Consider the following 23317-nt stretch of genomic DNA (forward strand, 5'->3'; position numbering starts at 1 on the left):
TTATTTTGAAACTTCCGGGTTACGTGCTTGAGTTCCCCGCCTTTTGAGTAAGCGAAAGTCTCTCAGGACGACGCTTTACAATAATACCACCGAGGGGTTATTCATTTAACGCCGTTTAACGGGATTTCTGAGACGTCTTTCTCGAGCATGTAGCTGCTTAGCTAACTATTCACTCTTTATATCAGCCAAGAGGGAGCCATGTTGCTGCCGTCCGACGTCGCCCGGCTTGTTTTGGGTAAGTCTAGTCAGCTCTGGTGTTGTCGGACCAAGCAAATCTGTGTCGTTAGCTGTACGTTAGCGTTAGCCAACAATAGGACTTCATTAACTGACGTTTACGTTAAACGGAGCTCAACGTACATGGTCGTTAACGGCTAACTGGCCGACGGTAGACGTGCAGTGTAACTATCCGTTTGGGCGTTGTTGTCCTCTGAGTGGATGTTGGTACATGTCCTTCCCCAGGCTACCTCCAAGAAGAGGGACTGTCCGCCACAACGCAAGCTTTCATCCACGAGTGCCCAAACCTGAAAGAGTATGTCGAGCACACTACGGAGGACGGTACTATTCCTGCGTGTGTTTTTGTAAGTGCGCCTTTTTGTCTTTTAATGTGCCCTCTCATAAGCTCTGTACGTGTATGTGATGCTCAAGAAGGTGGATCTGTGATTCATTATTTCCCCCACACAGTCTATCTTCGGGAAAGGCCTGACGACCATCCTAAATGAGTATGTAGCTGCCAAAACGAAAGGTGAGTTTATGTGACATTGTTCCAATAACAAAATGCATCATATGTTATCTATTCTTATACATATATATTGTGATTATACATTTGTGGTGGTTGTATTTTCCTCAACAGAGTCTTGTCATGAGGTGCCTGCCATGATGACCTCGTTATGGAAAAAGCTGGATTTTACTCTCAACCAGATCAAGTAATGAGCTTATTGTTCATGCGTCATCCTCTAAATTACTGCAACTGTTTGCAGTTTGAAGCTGACCACAATATCAATCTCAGTGTTTTCTATTCAAAGCTGACATTGAGTTGGATTATCATCACTGATATCGTTTTCTTCTATATGGTTTACTTAGGTCATTGCAGAATTCTCCTGCTATATCAGCAAATCAAAGATGTAAGTTTGGAATTATTATTTTTTCCATTTTGATTCAAAATGTTATTGTTTACACTCATTTTCTTTGCCAGCAAAAGGTACAATACTGCTACATTAATGTATATAGCGACTTTTCTAATATATATTTTTATCAACACCCACCCAAGTGCATCTGTCAAAATGTTAGTATTAGTTCTACCTTTCATATCCTTACATATTAAAAATGTTATTCCCTAATCAGAATAAGAATAAATCAGCTTCATGTGATTACATTGCGGTTTATTGCAGTGTTGAATACCGCAGCCTGTAGCACCAGCATATAAAATCCACCCTACTAAACTAAATTCACAAAAGTTTATTCATTGATACTGTATGAATTAGCCTTCGCCCAATGACAGCTGGGATCGGCTCCAGCCCCCCTGTGGCCCTGAATGCAGGATAAGCGGTAGACGATGGATGGAATGTATGAATTAGGGTGTCTGAGTTGTGTTTTGCTCAGGGTTCCTTTGCAGGCCTTTTACTTACTGGCCTCTGTTCATTGCAGTACGCTCACGCATCGGAGTGGCAAACATGGCGAGACAGCGGGCCTTGACCATGGCTTCGTCTGGCAGTGTAGTCTGCTCACCACTTTCTGACACAACCTCCATCAGCCCTGCACACATCTCCCACAGCATGCTCGGCCACTCCACTCCCGTGAGCTACACTGCCACGCAGACCCGAGCAGCAACCAGTGGTGGCATACACCAGCAGATCCAAGATGGCAACCGGTTACTAAATACGCCCAGTGAGTATCACAAAATATGCAGTACTCTCAATATTGTTTTGTTTCATTTAATTGCGTTTAGAAGGTTGTGTTTTGATTTCATGCATCTCATTGAATTACATCCACAACAATGTAAATGAATTCATCATGAATCACAAAAACGTTGCTTTTCTCTGACGTGTAACATAATATGTCCACTACAGGGGATTCACCGATACAGATAATTGTTTCAGAACATCGGCTAAATCCAGGCCCAATGTCTCCTGGACGACGGAAATGGTAAGGGTGATTATTTATATATATGTTGCAGTTATGTTGCAGCATTGAAGACAGACTCTGTTGTCCTACCGATCCTTGTTGGCTTGCTTATTCTCCTTTCTCGGTGCAAAACTAAAGTACAGAAGTAGATTTTAATACATTTCACAGAAGACATTTTGACATGTCATGATAGCAATAAAAATGCAAAGGTGTGTAGATAATAAAATGAACAAGCTCTAAATTCCATTTAGCTGCTTCAATTTAAGGGTCCTTTTTATTTTGCATGCTGGCTCTTGTCGCAGCTTACTGGAAGCAACTGTTGATGGTTAGGAGTCACACCTTTGCTTTTCTTACTATGACGAGTCAAAGACTGTGTCCAAAATGGCATACTATACACTACATACTCAATGTGTGAACTACCGTTCACATAGTTTTGTATGAATCACAGTTTTATGTATCTTCTCGGAAACACTGACCTGTAATTATTGCGTAATTTCCAGGGAGCTTTGGCATTTGGAAATGTGTGACCATGGTAAAATGTGCCAACCCATGATGATTTGTGAGAATCTGAACTAATTACAAATTATATTGTGCTAAGCAGACCATTGTCTGTTATGAGCATTGTCATCACTACCACATTGCATTGTGTGAATTGACTGCCGGCATAGTGTCCAGTGTTTTCATACTGTGATGTTTCACTGGAAATAGTATGCAATTATCAGACAATTGGGTTCATTATAAGGTTTAAAATCTCATGTACTGTTTCTGCATGCTAGATGGCATGTTAGCATGGAATTTCGGACACCGCAAGAATGTCTGCTGTGAAAAAACGATAGAAGGCTTGATAATGTAATCATCAGTGTATCTGTATGACTGTGGCTCGATACTGTTGAGCTGTGCGAGCTTCAGGGCCTTGGTTTACACCTTATAGACAGCAGACATGTGATTGCAGGGAAGGCACAGGTGTTACTTATTAAATGTAATGATAGGTCTGTTCCATTCATGTGAGCAGAATAAAATTACTGTGGAACTGATTGACCTAAATTTATGGAATCATCATCATCAGTGGTATCAGTCACACCTGTTGTTCTGTTTTAGTTTGTGTTGTTATTGTATGAGCTCATTTTGTTTTGTGCATATTTTGTACATGTTGGCAGCTGCATCTATATGTGTTTTCTCCTGCCTTCAGGGACACCCCCAGGAAGAGAGGTGGTGCTCAGAGTGGGTCCAGTGCCCCTGTCAGATGTGCCATGACTGTCAGTACCCCCAATGCAGAACCCCAACCTGAAGAAGCAGGCAGTGAGAACTATCCCGTAAGTAAAATCTGCATATGACGTGTTGGGTTTCCTTAACACACAGACATTTTGAACAAACGAGAAACATTTTGGCTCATCCAATGATCTTGGTCCAAGTTGTGCAACAAAAGTCACCTTTTTAGGACACCTGAAATAAAGTCTGATAGTATGGTGAATGACCGCATGCATCAGGCACAGACAAGTTTTGGTTAATTGTGCAGGGCCTGCTTGCCTGGGACACACTTCTTGATTCTAATATTTCTATTTTGTGATTTAAGTTCAGTAGGACCTCAGCTTTATAATAGAACATCATATACATGAACGTATTTTCTTTTTTTTAGATTCATGTTTGATATATTTGTGACTTCATTACACATGCTACTCTTCACAGCAACTTGTGATACAAAATGCACGTGACAAGATATTGGGGGACAGATCCTTACAAGAGAAGCTCGCTGAAAACATCAACAAAATCCTTGCCAAGTAAGTGTTCAGCTGGAACTCGGCATTGCCTCACTGCATATGTGTTAAGTTGTTGTATATGATTATGATCATCAGTGGTAATCAAAGATGTGACATGCAAGCATGTTATTACATGGCTGTACTAATTTCTCCTTTGTTTCATCGCTAATGTCAGTGAGCCAACATCCCAAACACCTAAGGCCCCTACAAGTGTGGTGGAGGCAGACCAGTCTATTGATGAAATCTTGGGATTGCAGGTGTTGAAATACTATAAATATTAAAACCATAACAGTTTATTTACTTTGTACCCTCATAGACAGTTATGACAAGCCTTATAATGATCATTGAGCTGTGTTTCTTGTCCTGTTTGTCATTGTTTCCTGACATATGTCCTCTGCTACAGGGAGAAATCCACATGAGTGACGATGCCATCCATGACATTTTGGAACAGACAGAGTCCGATCCAGCCTTTCATGCCCTCTTTGAGCTCTTCGACTACAGTAACTATGACCTACTTTGCTTTTGTTTGTGCAGAGCACTGCTGATCACTTCTTTTTAATTATATTATAAAGCAAAATGGAATTTTTTTTATATTTATTTGCAGATAAAACCAAATTTACTGATGGAGAAACAGGGGATGGAGATCTAAGCAGTTGTCCAGAAGAGGGCAACGCTGCTGGACCTTCATCTACAGTCGAACCCTTCCAGAGTGAAGATCTAGGTATATTTACAATGTAATACAGTAGTCTCAGAAGAAGACAACTGATGTCAACTTAGATTATTGTCTGCCTCACAGGCAATTTCCACACTGTGGCTACATAAAGATTTATAATTGATTGTGCAAAGTCAAAAGTGTGATGAAAAGGTCACAAGCTTTTTGTTTAAAATCAAAAAAATGTTATACCCATATTGAAGATGGAGCTGCATAAAAAATACAAAAATGGGGACATATGAATCATCAAATATTTTTTTTTTTTATTCAGGTACTACTCATGGAGATGCTACCATATCTGATAGCATAGCAATGACAGTGAAGATGAGAGCTGGACAAGAGCGTAAGGCCAGGAAGTCTACCACCTTGTTCAAGAAAACGCCTCTTGGCCCCAGCGGCAGAGCATCCAGAATTGAAAACAGTTCAGCCAAATTGTTAGTGAGTCACGGGGAGCATCGAGCTCTCACATCTGCTGTAGTGGACGTAAACAGAAAAGGAAAAGCCCCGCTCTTCAACAACAGTGTTTTTGAAACACCAATGGATATTGATGAACCGTTGAATACACCTCCCCCTCCTTCAGACAGCATGGCCTCCCTCACGAGCGCCCCCAGTGATTCCACCAGTCTTCCCTTTGCTGCGTTTAATGTGCCAGAAGTGGCATCTAATGTTGACAACAAACAGGAGCATAAACGAGCACAAGGATCTAAAGTGCAACCTGCTATAGCCCCCTCTGCTTTTTTGTTTCCCTTGCAAGTTGAACTTAACAATGCTCCAATACAGACTGCTGACCTACCTCATACGTCACTTTCAAGCAGTGAAAAAGACAATCAACCAGGGTCTACACTCCCAGTAACACCTGAATCTGCTTCTTGCACATCGCCTTCGAGCAGTGCCGCCGTTAAAACTGTGCCTGCCTCGCCCTCATCAGCGTCCGCCGCTGCACAATTCACAGCCACACCTGGTTCACCTGCGTCTGCGTCTACCTCTGCAACACTTACGCTCACGCCTGCCTCATCCTTACCTGTCTCGCCAGCATCCTCCCCCTCTTGTGCCCCAACCACCAACCACACTACTCCACGCAAGGCAGCAACTAATTCCAGTAATATTGTTTCTTTGGAGATCATCATCAGTGATAACCAGGATGGGGATGTTTCCAGTGACACTACCTTGAATCAGGCAATTTCTAGCATAACTGGAGAGAAGATACCCACCATCTATCTTTCCTCTCCAGCCAAGTCCTCTGGAGGCCCTGGCACACCAAAGGCCAACTTGGACGAGACAGCGCAGGCAGTTAGTGGCTTACAAAGCTCTGAAGCACATGGTAGTCCTCTCAGTTGTAAGGCTGGGGCCATAATGATGTCCCCATTAACAGGGACATCACAGGCCCAACAAAACTACATCATTCAACTACCCCTGGACACCACTAATGCTGCCCTCCAAGGAGCCACTGCCAGCTACTTCCTTGTGACTGAACCCCCGACGGACACTCAAAGCAGACAGGTGCTACCTTTGTCCACCAACCAGTATGGGGTGACCACACCATCTCGCACTCGAGACCCCTCTACCGGTAAGAGACTAAAGACTACAACAGTGGGTCATCTAAATAGAAATGAATTAACTAGCTGACTTTGGTTTTTGTAGTGGCAGCTTTTGATGTTTAGTTTGTCATTTTCATTTGGATTACTTAACTTATTATGTAGGGAACACTCTTTCTTAGTGTCGCTTTTGCCCCGTTTGTGAACTTGTTATAATATGCAATGATAATGAATTCCTATGAAACAATGCACAATTTGGTGCTCGTCAATATTGACACACATTGTAGGTTGCAGTGTATATTATATAATATAATAACAGAAAATAGTCACATTTTGGAGTAAGGTTACTCATGATGTTAATGTTAATTTTTACTCTTGTTTGTTTGTTTGGTTCTCTTTTGTTAATGCAGGACCAACACTTATCTTATCATCACCTAAGCCCATGATGCTTCCTGTTTCTGTTATGACACCAAATACTCTGGGGAAGGTCCAAATGGTGTCCAATCAGGTAACGTGACTTAATCTGCAGTTCATAGCTTGTTTGTCTTTAAGAGGTATTACCTTTCTTACTATTTTCACCAAAATAATGAGATGATTCTTGATCATCCTGGTGATCATTTACCATTCTGAACCTTGGAGGACATTTTTGAGAAGTCGGACACCTCAGTGAACATGCCCAAACCAATGGCAGTATTTATTTAACTTGGTTTCCAAAATAATAAACCAAAATGGTGTCCACTGACCCGCAAGTTTACTCAGGCAAGTTGTCAAATTGCACACAAGTTAATCGGCAGATTGCCATACAGTTTGCAACACATGTTTATCTTTCCAAAGTAATAAACAAGTAAAATGTTAAAGAGCTGATGACCGTTTTCATACGAGCAAACAATGGATTTATATACTATGTTTTTCAGTTCAACCAAGATTCACAATTCTGTACTGTGTGATATAATGAGCATTGCCTGCAGCTGCCCCCAAGGGGCTGAAGACGTTTAGCAATTTCTGGAAAAATAAAATGTATTAAAATGTTATCTTTACAGCTTCTTGCCATAGCAAACCCAGTACCGGTCCAGCAATCACAAACTGTCAAGTCCAAGGCTCCCACAATGGCTATCAAACAGTCTACACCTGCTGGTAGGTTACAAGTGCCAGCAAAATTACCTTATGTCTTTTATTATTAACTGATATCCTCAGTGTTTCTCTGCTTAATGTTTTAATGGCACTGCCTAACTTCTCTGACCTTATTTGTCTGAATTCCAGACACTGACCAACACGTGATTGGGAATTTGGTCCAGCCTCTGTTGGCTGAAAACACGGTCCAGCAGGATAAAGCAAAGGGCCCAAGTCATAGGAGGATTCTAAGTTTCAGCTCTTCTGCCGAAGTTCAACCACAAACTCTCAAAACGAAAAGATCCCCTAAACCTTCAGCTCCAAAAACATCTTCATCACAATCCGTCCAGCAGACTGAGAAAGACGATACACGGCAGGTGACTCGAACAAAACCTACTATCTTGGGTGGCAACAAGGCCAAGAGGAGGATAGAGACTATCAGATGTCCAGCAGATCCGCAGAGTGGACGAGGCTTCATGAAGGACCCAGAGACGTCTGTGCTTCCACAACAGCATCAGAAAGACTCTCTTAAAAAGAACTCTCGCAAACAAGATCATAGCAGTCACAACCAAGAGTCTCAAAGGCCAAGTACCAGCAGGGTTGATGCTTCGGAGCCTGAGACTTTGAAAAAGTCAGAATCAGGAAGAACATCAAAATCTATTGATGGCAAACACGGTCATGATAATGATGGTGATGGAGAAAAAGCTAGTGATTCTCATACTTCTAGGTCATTGTCCTCTGATTCTGTTCCGAGAGCAGGAACTAGAAAGGAGAATGAGGAGAGCAGCAGAAAAGAACCTGCAGAAAAACCTCCTGGCAAATCGCGTGAGGGGCGTACAGAAAAGAGGACATCCACTCAGGAGATGCCAAATGTGACGGCTAACAAGGAGAATGAAATGAAGGGCAGTTTGCAAGAGCAGCAGCAGTCAACATCTTCATCCTCCACGTTAAGAGACTTCAGCCCCCCAGCTGTCGCCCAGCCTGCATCTAATCCTCCGTCCAAGGCTACAAAAGCACCCTCAAAGACCATCTCTCTGGCCAAACAGGCAGCTGAGATGCTGCACGACATCCAGGGACTCAACTCTCCTTCCTCCCCAGTCAAGAGGCCTGCAGCAGGCGGTTCAGACCATAGTCTTCCCCGGACCCTTGGGGCTGCCTGTCACCAGGAGGAGTGTGCTGATCGTCCCAGGACTCCTTCCAGACAGAAGAAGGGTAAAGACGGAGAGGGGACTCCCAAGCATCTAATGCCTCCCAACACCCCGGATGTCCCCACCTGCAGCCCAGCCAGTGAGGCTGGCAGTGAAAACAGCATTAACATGGCTGCTCATACACTCATGATCCTTTCACGTGCGGCCATCGCCAGGACGGGCACTCCACTGAAGGACAGCTTGCGTCAGGAGGAAGTGGGAGAAAAATCGCCCACGAGCTCAAAGAACTCTAAGAAACGCAAACTGTCTTCTCCCGCAGCCAGCCCACGTGTAAAGAAGGATTCAAAACAATCTCCCAGCAAAAAGACAGACCGGGTGAGTATAACACAAGAAATTGTCATGTTTAAAATATATTATGTTGTTAAAACTATCCTTGTTTTCTGTAATAGAAAATTTCTACTTCAGCAGTATTGTCTATTATTGTTTATGAAGTCTATAAATGGCCATGATTTACCTTCATATTTAGACAAAATAGAAATTGGATCAAAATAGATGCAGATTAATTTAATGTAGAGTGGAGTTATAACTTCAAGCAGATGTTACTTAACAACTCCCACAAGAGTACTGATATTCTCTAACTCTGACTCTTCAGCAGTCATAGGTGAAGTCTAACAAAACGGCTTAGACTGATGAGAGCTGAGCTTCGTCTTTTAACTTAGAAGTAAGACTGAGAAGTCTTATTATGGCCGTGGTACATAGAATGAACCCTTTTGAAGACATGCAGTGTCGGTGCATTGTAAACACCATGGCCTGTAGCTGTAAATCTCTCTAATGTGTTAGTCCTGTAGGCTGACAGCCCTCTGTGGCCCTGAACAGGAGAAGCCGTTTGAAGAATGGATAGATGGATGGTTAACAGTGATGTGGCCTTTACTCTGGTGCCACCATCAGGCCAATCTTTAATTTTGGTCCCCATCCATAAAGACATGTGAATGCCAGAGTTGTCTCTGTTTTTGCATCCATCTAAGACTTGTGTTTTGGTGTGTGACGAGTATCTCATCTACACACGACCACAAGCTGTTCTTTTTTTTGGCGAGGATTAGATTTCAGAAATGAACTGCCTTTGCTATTGGTACTTTTCATTAAGATTGTAATGCAGTGTTCATGCATTCAACTGTGTATTTTCATAAATATTATTGTAATGTAATTCTGACTTTTGGTTTAAATCTGCAGGAAAAAAAGAAACTTGTAGATTGCTTTCCCCACGACTTGGATGTGGATAAGTTCCTGTCTTCACTTCACTATGATGAATGACACCAGATACACCAACAGAAAATGAGGACCGCGTCACTACCTGCTCATGTATCTCTCCAGGAATAGAGCAAGCCATCTGCTAAGTCAGTGCCTATGGTTTCTCTTAGTAACCTTGCCCAACCTTGACCTTATAAGCTGTAATGTCTCCTTAAGCCAATGAGGGACTTAACTGCATGAAGTTTTGTTATATGCAGCAGCAGTAGGGCAACCATTGTTATATATTTTTTGTATCCTCATGCTTTTTTTCTGTTTTAAATTATCATTGTTTTGTACTACGACACACACTTGTTTTGGGGCACTTTGTCATAATGAGTGCATGTTGATAAAATGCTGTTTCAAACGGTCTTGGTCAATATTTGACTCGTTAGATAAATCCAGCAAATGTTGATGATAGGTTTGTATTTAAAATGTTTTGTATTTTTTGTAGCACCGAATTCTCTTCATTGATTGTCTGGTTTAATGAAACAGAAAAGTAGTGAAATGTGAAATGATATTTAATGACATACTCATAGTTGGTAGACTCAGACAGTACGCAGAGACCGAATGCTTTGGCTAGGAATGTGGGGTTTGTATGTCATGTATGGCTCAATAAATGAATGTTGCTCATTGTCTGAATATAATGATGGCCTATATACAGTCTGCAGCATTGATGACTGTCAGCTTTGTCCTTTAAGGGCTCAAAAAGACTGATCCTAAAAGCATGCATACCTGATGTACAGTTGAACAGGCAGGCATCATGAATTATCTTCACCTAATGAATGAATTATTTCTGAGCAACGTCATCTTCATCTTGATTTAGACAACTATTGCTACATGGCTCAAGGTTAACACTAACCCATTGCGAGTGTTGCAATTGTCTCACTGTGTTGGCAAATCTGGCAACCTTCTATTGGACCATAAAATACAACTTACGGAAATACGTCTTCACTCATTTTTCACAATAAAAGAATCTCTTTTATGAGTTGAATCCCCTGAATTGAATTTGAAGGCTAAATAATGCTATGCATGTGCAGCGCCCGGCTTCCACGTTTCTACAACAGATCATTTCACAACAACGGATCAATAGAAAACCAATTTAATACAAGTATTCACGGCTGAACCGCCACACATTCTTTTACTTTGAAACGCCCGTCGTTTGTTTCCGGGGGAAGACAACAGGAAAGAGGTACGACTGTCATCTGATTTAAACAAACATCGCTCGTTTTCACTTATTTTAAGCGTATGTTTTATCATTATTTGAACAGCAGAACGACGAGGGACATTTTACATATCTTCCCACAAGTAAGGCGACTACTTATTGATTTGAAACCCCTACATTTGTTGTGGAAACTACGTCCCTTGCTTAGCATTTAGCATGTTGGCTAACCGGTTAGCATGTGGAGGGTGATTATGTGCACGCATTTGACATCATATCTTGTCGCAGATAAACCGACAGAGCGGCGGTTATTCAAGTTAACAATATGTTCATGTTACTGTTGTGAAGCAGTTGGTGATATTTTCTGTTTCGTTTTATCGCTTGTATGATAATTTCTCTTTGTAATCACCGTGTAACGTAATGTGAATGTCACTTGTCGTGTTGACGATATGAGCGCATTGACAGTTTAATATTTAATATTGCTTATGCGCCGAGTATGAGTATTTCATGACGGTCCCTCCCCATGCGTAGCCTACTGACTCTTGGTCACTAGGAAGCGAAACAACCGCGCGAGGGACACGGTTGAGCGCGTGACACCAACTTGTCGCCGTCTTTCCTCCTAGATTGCCTAACTTGCCAACTCATTGATTGACATGGCAGCCAATGGAGCGAGCTGTGAACAGCCACAGAGACGTGCAGTAGGCAAAGGCAAACAGAACGGCAAATCGTCAGGTTGGTACACTTCCGTTTCTTTAAACGTACAGTGAAGAACTGGCGTATCATTGGAATGTTGATCACGTGGTACCCTTGATGACAGAACGATATCTAACCACCACATGGTTTGAAAAAGTCATAAAAACCATGTTCTGTCACGTTCAGTTTTCAAAGGTGAGGACGACGTGGCCTGCAATAGCACTGCTCGATGTCGCACAGATCATGTGTTTACCATGAACGGCTCAGCAGGATGCAGGGATGTAGATGCAGCTGTTACACTATGTGAGGGTGAATATCATTGTCCTTGTTCTCCAGACTCTTCAGTAAGGGAGAGGCGACAGAAAGATAAGGAGGATCGCCTGTCTCTGGTGGTATGGCGGAGGCCCCTCACCACACTGCATTATTTCTTTCTGGAGACCCTTATCAAGCTAAAGGAGTGGACGTTTGAGTAAGAAGATAAACCTGTTGTTCTTGTTCTTCCGCCAGGATGTTTGTGCTTGTCACTTTGTGTCCTGTGTGTTTTCCACATGACTCTTAATTTCTCTCTACTTGATAAAGCAGACATGACCTCTGACTTCAATAATAGTTTGTATCTTTGGAACCATTGTTGACATTTTGTTTACTTTCCTTCCTGTCCAGGCTTTGGGAACGACGAGGCACAGTGTTCTTACTTTTGATGTTATGTTCTCTTTTCTCAATCGCCTATTCCACCGAGGGAGCGCACCAACACGTAAGGCTCAACGATTTTGTTTTTTTAGTGGCGTTAATAATCAACAGCCAACAGCATTGCTTCATCATCGGCCTGTTTAAAGGTTAATGATAAGTCACTCTTGATCCACCTAAAACTCTCCTGGAAGAAAGCTTGTGGTGGGAGATAATGAGTTCTCCACTGTTGTCAAGTAACTCTTGATCATACAGTTGGTTGGCTGAAAGTCATGTTTACTTCAGTTTAAAATGAACATCTTTCTATATTCATCACATATATAATGATGAAGGTAACTGACGTTACAAAATATATGCAAATTAAAAGTTAAGACATGTCACTAAAATCTTTCTTTCTAAAATCATGTGTTATTAATATAGAAGTTACAGCTAAAAGTTCTAATCCTGGTATGATTATAATCATCATTTTTTACAACAGAGAAGTAGTTCCTTAGTAAGAGATTAATTATCAGTACATTGTATAATCCAACAGACAGTGCCAGACTTTGCCCTCTAATCTGTTTGTTTTACTTTCCTCACTGAAGTATGTTAACTACCTGGAGAAGAGGTTTCTATGGTGTGCCTACTGGGTAGGCCTTGGTATCCTGTCCTCGGTGGGCCTTGGGACTGGTCTGCACACCTTTCTCCTCTATCTGGTAAGTTAACACTCAATGGTTTGGCAAAGGTGTCCACACCAGTTGTTGAACTGTACAGAATACAGAAGCATAGGCTGCACTCACTGCATTAACAAAGTGCTGCAATCCCAGTAGCACCTCCCTCTGAGGGAAGCTGTCGAGAAATATTCAATTTTAGCAATGGCAAAAATCTCAAGTGAGGAAAAAGAAAAAAATCTTTATAAATGTGAAGCCATATAAATAAAGTTTAAGTCAACTGCAGCATATGTTGATGAAATGTAATTTGATTAACTATCATGTAATTGAAAAAAAGCGGTGAATGTCGGTCTGTGATGAAGTAGTTCATTTGCCCACACACTGTAAGTGCACAAAAAACACAAACGTTAAATACATGTTAATGACCTCATTCATATCTAAACATCAGCATGTTCTTGTCATGATGGTACCATATGCTGCATCTACATATTTCTAGGAAAACTGACTCAGCTGGCCCACATACGACCCATATCTCAACAGTGAAAAGGCTTCAATATAATAATGGCTGTCAGACTTTCATTTTCAGATGTAAATAACATCTAATTCACAGCATTTTCTTGTGGTTATACCTGCAGAATGACATAAAAGCCTATGTGTATGTATATCCCTGTAGTTGCCAGATGATGGCGTCACACTCCATAATCATTGTCATCTACTTCTTTAAAAACTCATTCCATACTGTCATCCTTCAGTCCGAGTTTAACCAAAAGTTAAGTGTAATTTTTCCCCGACATGCTCTCACAGAGTGACTCAGTGACTGACTCAATAAAATGTGTGTCATTGTCTTGGTTGTGGTAAAAAGGAGAACATGGCAAGATCAAACCAAAAAAAACACAGTTTTGGGCTTGTGATGTGGCTTCTTTATTGTAGAACTTGTGTGCCAGCTGAGAGAGCCGTTTCCATCATAATTAAATAATGGCAAAATATGTAACTATGACCCAACTGTTTTTTTTAAAGAGATGCTGTGCACTCCCTCTATTAATACTTTACAGCTCACCATGTGTGTGAAAAACATTAGACACTAGAAACTACTCAACACTTACTTTATATACTGTGTCCAACATTAATGCAATGGCAGTGGTAGCTCATACTGTTGTGTGCATACTTGTTCTCTGTAATACTGGGAAGATGTGACCTCGCCCTCTCCCTTCTATGTGAGGGAGGTTTCTAGGCACCGTCATCTCTCCCATATGAAACAAACTGGCATGTATTACACCAGTTTACCTCATTTCTTTTTTTTTTTTAGTTTGAATTACCAGCTTTTACATTTGTAAAGGAGCTCCCTTTTGTGTCCCATAAGCATTTGATGGCCTACTGGAGGATCATCCGGTCTTCTTTCCCAACCTGACATTGTGCTTGAGAATTGTTGAACTACCCTTAAGTCACAGTAGAAACATATTTAGTTTGTACACTTACAACACATTCTTTTGAAATTCAGGAAAATCCCATGTCTCATTCATTTTTTGTCATTAGAGGTGGGAGTGTTGTTGTGGCCCAAGTAGCTGCAGTAGAACGTGGTGCTTTGAATAACTACCAACTTAACATCATTAACTGACCAAATATATACTATTAGTTTCTGATGAGAATGGTCTTGTGCATTCGAAAGGTGACGTGTGGAGCGACACTGTCTGTCCTGCTGCTAATGTCCTCTATGTTACTGAAACTTAGTTCACAGTGCAACAGCTCCCATCACTGCCCACTCAGTGTTGATGTCACTCATAGACGGGAAACCCCCCAGTGTTAATTCTGAAGGAAAACCACAAGTCCCACCTGCAGAGTTGCATTGTGAATAACTTGGAAGCCTGAAGCATTCATAGATAGCCCCACAGAGAGGATGATGTCATCACGCTCATGGGAAAGGGAATTCACTCACTAGTATGATGGTTTCATTATGATCTTTTCAAGGTCATTGCAATGCATCCAAGTGCTTGATTCTTGTCATAATATTGTGGTTGAAATAAAAGAGAATGCATGCTCATACGTTACTTTTATTTGTAGATTTGATCAGAACACCATTTAATAAAACATCAAATCATAACATTTTTGGCGGTGCACAGAATTGCACCCAAGAGCTTCCCTCCTCTAGAGGTCAAAATGTCCAAGCAGACTGCCGTGATATTTCCTGAACTCCATGCTGCTAAGGGGATAACCCATTTGAATAATATTTACATATTAGATCCACTACTGGTTAGGACAGAAAAATGGTTAGTTTGTTGTTTGCCAATCCAACACTTTAGTGTTGTAGGTTGTAATGAACTTCGCTGCTTCACGGGTCCACAAGTATTGTTTATGTCTTGTTCTTAATTAAACAGATTTGTATTTGTATGTATTTTTTTTTATTTCATGGGAACTTGATGAAATCCACTTGCTCAGTGGTTACTGGGCAAAGAAGTGGTTTGTCTCTCATGTCAAGAGTTGTGCTCTGCTGTCTGAGGTGAACAAAGAAGTTCACATCAGGGCCTACGTATCGTCTTTCAGGGTTTGACTCACAGCTTAGTTCTTGTTAACACTGACTTGTATCGTGAAGAAATGTGGTTAAGTGAAGTTCTGTTTTGTGTAGCTAAGAAGTCTTGTGCGTGCTCATACTCGGTGGGGGGGGAGGTGCAGTCAACACAGATTAATTGTGTGCTGTCCATCTACTGTCAGTGGTGCCTCTATCACCTTAAAGAGGGATAATGGAGTAGCTGTGTTGTAGTTACAGGTGGGCCCGCTGTTATTGAGACCAGGTGGCTGGGCATAACCAGACTTCGCCACAATAATGAATGATGACATGTCTGACAGACAGACTCCGATCTAACAGACAGACTCTGATTCAGCTGCTGTACTGTTGGTGTGTGTCTGTACCTCTGGGCAGGTGAGACTGTTGGCACACCAGCTGTGTTTAATCATGCAACAGCAGAATACATTTTCATACATCATTGTCAAAGGTTTAACAAATACTAAATACTTAAATACACGAGAGAGAGAGAATTCACAAAAAATGGATTGCGGTCACAGATGGCACTATGAAATGGGCATCATTTGTGACCGCTATCGGCAGCTGAATCTTATTTGCTGTGCATGTGATTGCAGTTGTACATGTGGAAAAAAAAAAATCCTCTTAAGAGGGTTTTTTTTAGGGATTTGAGACTTTAAGAAATGTATTACAATACATATAGAATAAGAAGAATACAAACAACAAAATATAATTTATCCTTTTACCCTGTGTCGTGACCTCTGCAGATTTGACTGTTTATTTTGTATCCCATTGTTCAGCTTCCCCAAGCTATAATTCTTACTACACAATGTGGGCACATGTCCAAGTGTTTCATGACACGCCGGACCAAATGTTTGCATGTGCCAGAATATGCCTCAGGGGTTTCCAGTCCCTTTTAAACCAGTTAATCTTATCCCTCTGTCTCACCTTGCTCAGGGTCCTCACATAGCATCAGTAACCCTGGCAGCATACGAGTGTGGCTCCACAGACTTCCCAGAGCCTCCGTACCCAGACCAGATTGTCTGTCCCCAAGGTGGAGCAATGGAGGGAAGCATCTCACTCTTCTCAATCATGTCGAAGGTCCGCCTGGAGGCCTGCATGTGGGTGAGTCGTAGTCTGAATAAACAGGCAATACAGTGATCCACACTGAAAAATGACAAAAAATGTTTGTCAGTGCCAGCAGTAGGTGTCATTGTGACAGCTGGTATTTACATCCCCTCTCATTTCAACATGCCTAATGCTGTATACATATAGAACATAAAAAGCTTGTATTGTGTCTTACACTCAGTAAGTATGTTTCTTGAATTTCTTTACACAAAGCAGTTGCGTGTACCAAATTCAAAAGTTCATGGTGGCATAAACAGTTGCCTGCGGGTGAATGTGGGAAATAGATAAGCCAATGCTGACATGGAGCGTTTCTAATTGTGCTGCTTTAGGGGGCAGGCACTGCCATCGGAGAGCTGCCTCCATATTTCATGGCCAGAGCGGCTCGCCAGTCAGGAGCAGATCCCGAGGATGAAGACTACGAGGAGTTTGAGGAGATGCTGGAGCAGGCCGAGGGCGCTCAGGTCAGAGTCGCACACGCATATAATAAAGAATTTAGAAGCTACATTTTCTTTGTACTAATTTGTCACATTCAGTGTAAAAGCTCGCACAGATTTAACCTCCCGTCCCCCATTGAAAACACACAGCAACTCTATTTGGTTCTGTATTAACACAGGTCTTTATACTCACCCAATATGATCATATCTGATTTTGCCTCACCTTTTTATAATACACAAATGACCATGGCGTCACTGTCCGGTGATTGGTCTATAAGTGCCATGTGACTTCAGTGAAGCCCCTCCCTCCTTGTGCTTCCAGTAAATCTGTCTGTTTGTGGGTGAGTCACCCTGAGCACAGCTCCCCCTTTAATCACCCCTCAGGCTTTTCTCTCTCTGCCTCCCTCGTCGTTTTTCACCGACCTCTAATTTGAATGACGGACAGTTCTGTCAGGAACCGATGCTCACATGACTGGAGGTGGCTGAGATCACATGCTGAGTCAGCAGCAGCAGCAGCCGAAATCAGAGAAAATTGTGTACATTGTCTCCATGACTTATTCTCACTTCACCCGTTCTCAGCTGAGTAGGCTAAAGAGGCCGAGCTAGCATCATGGAAATGTGCTCAGGATGTGTCCACACGTTCATGTGTCATCTCACAGACGAGTCAGAAGCTCTGTTTATTAAGAGCTGCGGAACACATGACGATGAACATAGATAAGAGTCACACACAATATCTTAGAGGGTTTTCTTTCTGATGATGCGTACTGTCAAGTCGGTATCCTTCATCGGACTAAAATGCGATTTTTTTTTTCTCAAAGATATTTTTATTGAGTTTTTACACAAATATAAGGTACAGGTATAAAATGTAGACAGGGAGCTTATGAAATGCACAGTCAACACATAGGTCGAGAGAGATGGTCTAAAATGCGATTTTTCACTTGTAAACTTCACACAGTGAATGAAATGAAATAACTTTTTGTCATATTTGCTGTCTACTGTCTCACTATTGCCGGCCATTAGTACATGGGATAGATAATCTGCAAAATATCAATGTACCTCTGCCTCCCTTCAGTGCTCCTAAAGGAAATAACAAGATTTCACCACGCCTGCAGAAAACCAATCAATCAGAGCCAATGAGCTGTCAATCACTGCTCACAAAGCTCGTGAACTCAGAACTATTTGTAAAAATAGGCAGCAGGATTCTGCTCATGCATTGGCTCTTTCTCACCTCAAATGTTTTCAGAAATATATTTCAGTAAACTGCTAAATGAGTGTACTCGTGTTCTGCTGCAGAACATACTAACACGCTATTGTTGTGATGTGGGGGGAAAATTCCCACAGGGATGGAAATAGGATCTAAAGATCCTCAGCACTTTTGTAGCACACAATTTTTAGCTGTAATCCACCAAACAAAACAAAAAAAAAATCTTACAATGCTCAGAAATAGCAGGTGTTTTACGACAGCGCTCTCAACAAAGCTTTTGCTTCTTATAATAATCTTGCAGAAACAGCATTGGCATAGCAAACACTTGTTTGGTTGAAAACAACGATCTTGAGAAGTACAGCAGGATTAAGAATAAAAGGATGACATGTGTTGCGTATTGTTCGTGTGTTAGAACTTGTTTTACAAACTGTGAGTCACAGTCCTATCCTCGTCCTTTCCTAACAGTAATGTTTGTTTAATTTGTTTGTTGTTTTTATCACTTTGCAGGATTTTGTCACCAGAGCAAAACTGGGAGTTCAGCATATGGTGCAGAAAGTGGGATTTTTTGGGATCTTGGCTTGTGCCTCTGTAAGTTGAAATTCATTGGAGGTTGTTTATAATGCCCCCCTGATTTTTTAAATGTATTTTATTATTTTTTTATTTTTTTAAATCTGTGACTTGTAGCAAAGGTAAAAATATAATTTTATAAGACGGTGGATCGGTAATATTGTCTGTGTGTTTCAGATCCCTAATCCTCTCTTCGACCTGGCTGGAATAACTTGTGGTCATTTCATGGTTCCCTTCTGGACCTTCTTTGGAGCAACTCTAATTGGGAAGGCAATCATCAAGATGCATATACAGGTCAGTAGCTCAAGTTTGATCAGAAACAAGCAAAAACAACAGTTCACTGGAAAAAATGAAAGCAGGTTCTTTCCATTTTAACATAAAAACCACAATGGCACATAGCATATATTGCTTTCAAATATGACTCATCTTTTGTTTCATGTCATCACAATTCTCTGTCCACATTGTAATAATGTCAAAAAAAAAAAAAAAAAAGGTTACGCACCACTGACTGATTGAAAATCCCCACACCATCAAGACGTGTGGGAGAACTAAGATCAAACCGACTGCTTGGATCATGAGTCGGTGGCTGTGAGAAACTCCTAATTGTGCACTTCTGGTTAACTCTTTCTGACTGTGCTCCGGTCCTCCTTCCTTATTCTGGTTCCAGCTTTGAGATGCATCCAGACCATATAAACAGGCACCAGATGAAAGAAGGAATGAATCTTTTAAGAAGTCTTTAAGAAGAGTTCTTTTAAAATCTGCACAAGATCAAAAAACATGTTAATTACGGAGTGCATTGTTGAGTCTGCCACACCAGTGAGTAATATAAGCCTATACTGAAAGTCTGTCTGGGTCTGCGGGTGAGTCGCCGAGTGTCTTAACAAACTAAACCTATCCATCTCACGGTGGTACCAACCAGTGATCTCACTCCAAGACCTTTGAAAGGGGCCGTCGAGCAGCAGGGGTTGCGGAGGATGTAGAGTGGATGTGAGAATCTAGACATGAGAGAAGGAAATTGAGCAGACGGTTAGAGGCTGCAGGGGGGGTTCTTTGTACTATAACCGTTTCTTTCTTTTTTCTACCTTGAACCTCTGGGACATCACGTGTCATATCCTGTCTGATTTTGTCCAGGGGGCCTATGTGTCATGCTGTTTTTAGAGCTGATCAGTTTCAGGACCGGAGATAGAATATTGTGGTTTTGCCCCCCAACTTGGGCGCTCTGCAAACCACACAAAGCCCCATGCAGCCCAAAATTTTGCTTAGTGCCAAGTTTGAGTTTTATAATTGGTTTGTCTGTGGAGAGTGGCAGATGTGGCCTCAATTTCCAACAGCTGTGCCGCTAAAAAAAAAAAAAAAAAAAAACCCTAAATCTATCAATATATCCGTTTGTCTTATTGATAATTTTTGGTAATTCATTATTCAATACCAAATGATTGTTCCAATGTCCTGTAAATTATTATAAAGACTATTAAAGACATAATTGTATTTAAAGATAAATGTCCTGTGTGTTGTATACCTCTGATTATGATCATGAAGCTTATTAATCTCTCCCTTGTTTTCCTACAGAAACTATTTGTTATCATTACCTTCAGCAAGCACATTGTGGAGCAAATGGTGTCACTCCTTGGGTAAGTGTCTTTTTGTGCGTGTCTGTGTGTAAGATGTTAATCAGGTATTTTGTGGAGTCTTTGTCCTGGTTTTGTGATTGGCAATGCATTTTAAAACATTTTCAGATGCATTTTGACCGCTGATTGGAGATCCTGTATGAACACATGCTTTCACTCCGGGGGTCTACGTGCTTTCCTTTTGCATTTTTTCAATAGAGCTTTTTCCCTCACCCCGCATGCGATCCGTCCCTGCAGCATTGGTGGTCAGGCGTGTGAGGTCCCATCCAAACACGTTTATCTGACTCACTCAAGTTCAGCTTGGGAAAATGAGATTTGCCCAAGTGAGGCGGGAAATGCAACAATTGATATGAATTACAGATCCATGTATGTCCAGGTAATAACGATGACCATATTTGAACCTGAATCTGGTCATAGCCAGTATCCCGTTACTTTTCGATCCAATGAAATCCACAGTTGCTTCCCATGAAACTCAGATGGCCCGTGACTCGCTATGACGAGTGCTTCAGTGCTGATACAGGATGTTTTTTCGGTACTTGTGTTTATTTATGTGTGCTTGCATGTAAAGTGGGAGAGATAACAAAAATGAGTCAGTCCAAACTGGTTAGGTTTATTTGAAATCAGCAATTATCCACTTCCCTTTTGCTGTTGTTTAGTAAATTGTCCCTTTTTTTGCTTAGTCGAGTCTAGACAACATGTTAACATCCCAACCTTGGACAGAATTGAATTCATGCGGTGGGAAGGCTGTTGTGACTCGAGTGTCTACAGCCTGCTATACATAACAAACACCATCACTATATGACATGCATTAATACAATGGTCCATCCATTATGATTGGGCCCCTGGTGAGCTAATCCACATTGCCAAATAAGGACATGAGCACGCCCTGATTAGATATCTTTCCACCAAGAAGGCAGCTATGGTGGTAAAGGTGATGACATCATGTCGACTCACTTCCTGATTGAAGGGGCTGACATAGGCTCCTAAAGAGAGCTGAGGAGTATAAAAGGAGGGCTGAAAGGTTTCTGCTTCATTCCTCTCTGCTGCCTGCTGCTGCTCACAGTAGTAAGTAGAGGAGGTGGAAGTTCCTATATGGGCCCCACGTGGAGGTAGCAGCTGTAACAGGGATGCTGGTTGAGGACCTGTGTTCAAGGAAGTGCTCTTTGAGGCTCTTATAGGGTATAAGTGTTCAGCGTCTAGAGCTTCAGTCTGGGGCTCCACGTCAAAGGGAAGGGTGCTTAAAGGGTAAGTTAATTAATCTTCTTCCCCCCCTGTCTCTTGTGTCTCTTTTCTTTGCCTTTCTGTGTGGATGTATGCCGGGCTGCAATGCCAGCTCTGTACCCAAAGTGGGGCCATCACTCCAGAAGCCCTTCAGTCAGTACCTGGAAGCACAGAGGAACAAGCTGCACCATGCTGGGGGAAGTGCACCAGCGGTAAGAACACTCTTATTTTTACCACTTTCAAGTGATTATTATCACCAAAATGTGAGCTTTAATAGTGTATTTATTTGTTAACTTAGCCTTTTCTCTGTACGAAAAACATCAGCAACATCAGGCGTGGGATCTTGTTTTAGTATACCCCAACTGATACTTAATATTGCTATTATACACCGCTAAGAAACTACATTTTAAATGTAGACATGTCTTACTCATTGACCAGCTAGCTCTAGTTTGTAGTTTCCAGGTTAAACTGTTAAAATGGGGAATGTTTGTCTTTATATCTCAATACCCATTCTTCTAATATTGCCACACTAGTCACAGTATTTGGGTGCTCACAAACTGTAACATTGCAGTTCTGCTTTTTACGATGGTCATTGACAGCACTCCCAATTTTGGGTTTCCAGGATGAGAACTGGCTGTCATGGGTGTTTGAGAAGGTGGTGCTGGTCATGGTCTGCTACTTTGTCACTTCCATTGTCAACTCCATGGCTCAGAGCTACGCCAAGCGCCTGCAGCAGCAGAGGCACTCGGAGGAGAAGACCAAGTGATGATGACAAGACTCAAGCGGTGCAAACATCTAAGTGACTGTGTTTCTGCTGCTGCTGAGAGCCCTCCACTCAGCCACAGCCACTTACAACTTAATAGCAAACCTCAACCTCCATCCATTCTCAGAGGCTGACCACTCGAAAACACTATTCGTAGTGTGTGTGTGCGCGCGCTTTTGAGGATGTATGTGCGGTTTACTGTTTGTCCCTCTTCAGGTTTTGTATTTCTTCCTCTCATCTCACTCTCTAGGTGTTTAGTAGTGCGATTGGTCCTACTGCTGATCTTAACATGTTACTTAAAACGTTAAATTAACCCATTCATTGACCTCAGAAGTAAAGCGGCAGTTTGGTGGGGACTGCTGTGTACGTGCAGATGCTATGCCTTATGCAAGACGGGAAGGTCCGACTTCCCTTGAATATAGTTCTTGACTTAAAAAATGATTTTTATTTAATTTTGTAACATTTGTGTGTGGCTGGACTCGTTTGTACAGTGTGCTGCCAGGATAACTGCTATGGATGGTCTTTTTTTTCAGGGTTTAATTCTCCTTTTTTTTGTCCTGTTAAACAGTAATTTGTCTTTTTTTTGTCTCTGGAATCGTCAGTTTAAAATTGTGTGGGGAAAAAAAAGCAATATCAACTTAATATAGTGTGGTATTGATGGTTTGCACATTGTGTAAATATCTTAATATCTTTTTGACAGTATGCGCAGATGTATTTCTATTCTAATGGTCTGTGTGGACATTAGTTAACTTGAACCAAAACAAAAAAAGAAAAGGTGAAATCATTTGTAAAGTGACATTGTACTCTCAGCTAACTAGTCCCATTTCTATTCTGTACATTTAGGTCGAACCTTGGATGAGATCATATATAAAACGTGTAAATCATGGCACTTGTTTCCAAGTCTCTGAATTTTTTTTGGATTCTCTTGTAGTTTAAATATTCACTTTGTAAGCGTTTATCCCAGTGAGCTATTTTGTGATCTTTTGTTTAATAACTGTCATGAC

General features: G+C 41.5%; 2 protein-coding genes across 3 annotated transcripts; both read left to right on the forward strand.

Moving 5' to 3' along the window:
• The first annotated feature begins 44 nt into the window (after positions 1–44).
• On the forward strand, positions 45–10627 carry npat (nuclear protein, ataxia-telangiectasia locus). The gene is made up of 17 exons (XM_084020205.1): positions 45–235; positions 460–578; positions 682–742; positions 851–923; positions 1081–1121; positions 1645–1884; positions 2067–2142; positions 3311–3434; positions 3808–3899; positions 4054–4135; positions 4282–4378; positions 4483–4599; positions 4862–6157; positions 6536–6633; positions 7166–7259; positions 7386–8758; positions 9614–10627. The coding sequence occupies exons 1-17, from the start codon at positions 199–201 to the stop codon at positions 9692–9694; spliced, it is 4101 nt and encodes a 1366-aa protein (XP_083876331.1). The 5' UTR covers positions 45–198; the 3' UTR covers positions 9695–10627.
• A 205-nt stretch (positions 10628–10832) lies between these two features.
• On the forward strand, positions 10833–23199 carry LOC311020256 (vacuole membrane protein 1-like). 2 transcript variants are annotated; one of them, XM_084020203.1, is made up of 13 exons: positions 10833–10859; positions 10939–10975; positions 11453–11561; positions 11859–11991; positions 12183–12273; positions 12791–12901; positions 16329–16496; positions 16829–16960; positions 18645–18725; positions 18882–18998; positions 20271–20332; positions 21663–21762; positions 22173–23199. In XM_084020203.1, the coding sequence occupies exons 3-13, from the start codon at positions 11483–11485 to the stop codon at positions 22314–22316; spliced, it is 1218 nt and encodes a 405-aa protein (XP_083876329.1). In that variant the 5' UTR covers positions 10833–10859; positions 10939–10975; positions 11453–11482; the 3' UTR covers positions 22317–23199. The 2 variants fall into 2 exon arrangements, with proteins under 2 accessions (XP_083876329.1, XP_083876328.1); XM_084020202.1 differs by having other exon boundaries at positions 10835–10975.
• The last annotated feature ends 118 nt before the right edge of the window (positions 23200–23317 follow it).

Source organism: Eutrigla gurnardus (genome assembly GCF_963514095.1).
Source record: "Eutrigla gurnardus genome assembly, chromosome: 10".
Lineage (NCBI taxonomy): Eukaryota > Metazoa > Chordata > Actinopteri > Perciformes > Triglidae > Eutrigla > Eutrigla gurnardus.

Bases quoted from the DNA above. Each gene is read 5' to 3' on its own strand.
- LOC311020256 (XM_084020203.1), top strand. From the start codon at position 11,483: ATGGCAGCCAATGGAGCGAGCTGTGAACAGCCACAGAGACGTGCAGTA. The intron at 11,992-12,182 runs GTAAGAAGATAA...CTTCCTGTCCAG, and splicing joins CTAAAGGAGTGGACGTTTGA to GCTTTGGGAACGACGAGGCA. The intron at 12,902-16,328 runs GTAAGTTAACAC...CACCTTGCTCAG, and splicing joins ACACCTTTCTCCTCTATCTG to GGTCCTCACATAGCATCAGT.
- npat (XM_084020205.1), top strand. From the start codon at position 199: ATGTTGCTGCCGTCCGACGTCGCCCGGCTTGTTTTGG. The intron at 1,122-1,644 runs GTAAGTTTGGAA...TGTTCATTGCAG, and splicing joins TATATCAGCAAATCAAAGAT to TACGCTCACGCATCGGAGTG. The intron at 6,634-7,165 runs GTAACGTGACTT...TTATCTTTACAG, and splicing joins TCCAAATGGTGTCCAATCAG to CTTCTTGCCATAGCAAACCC.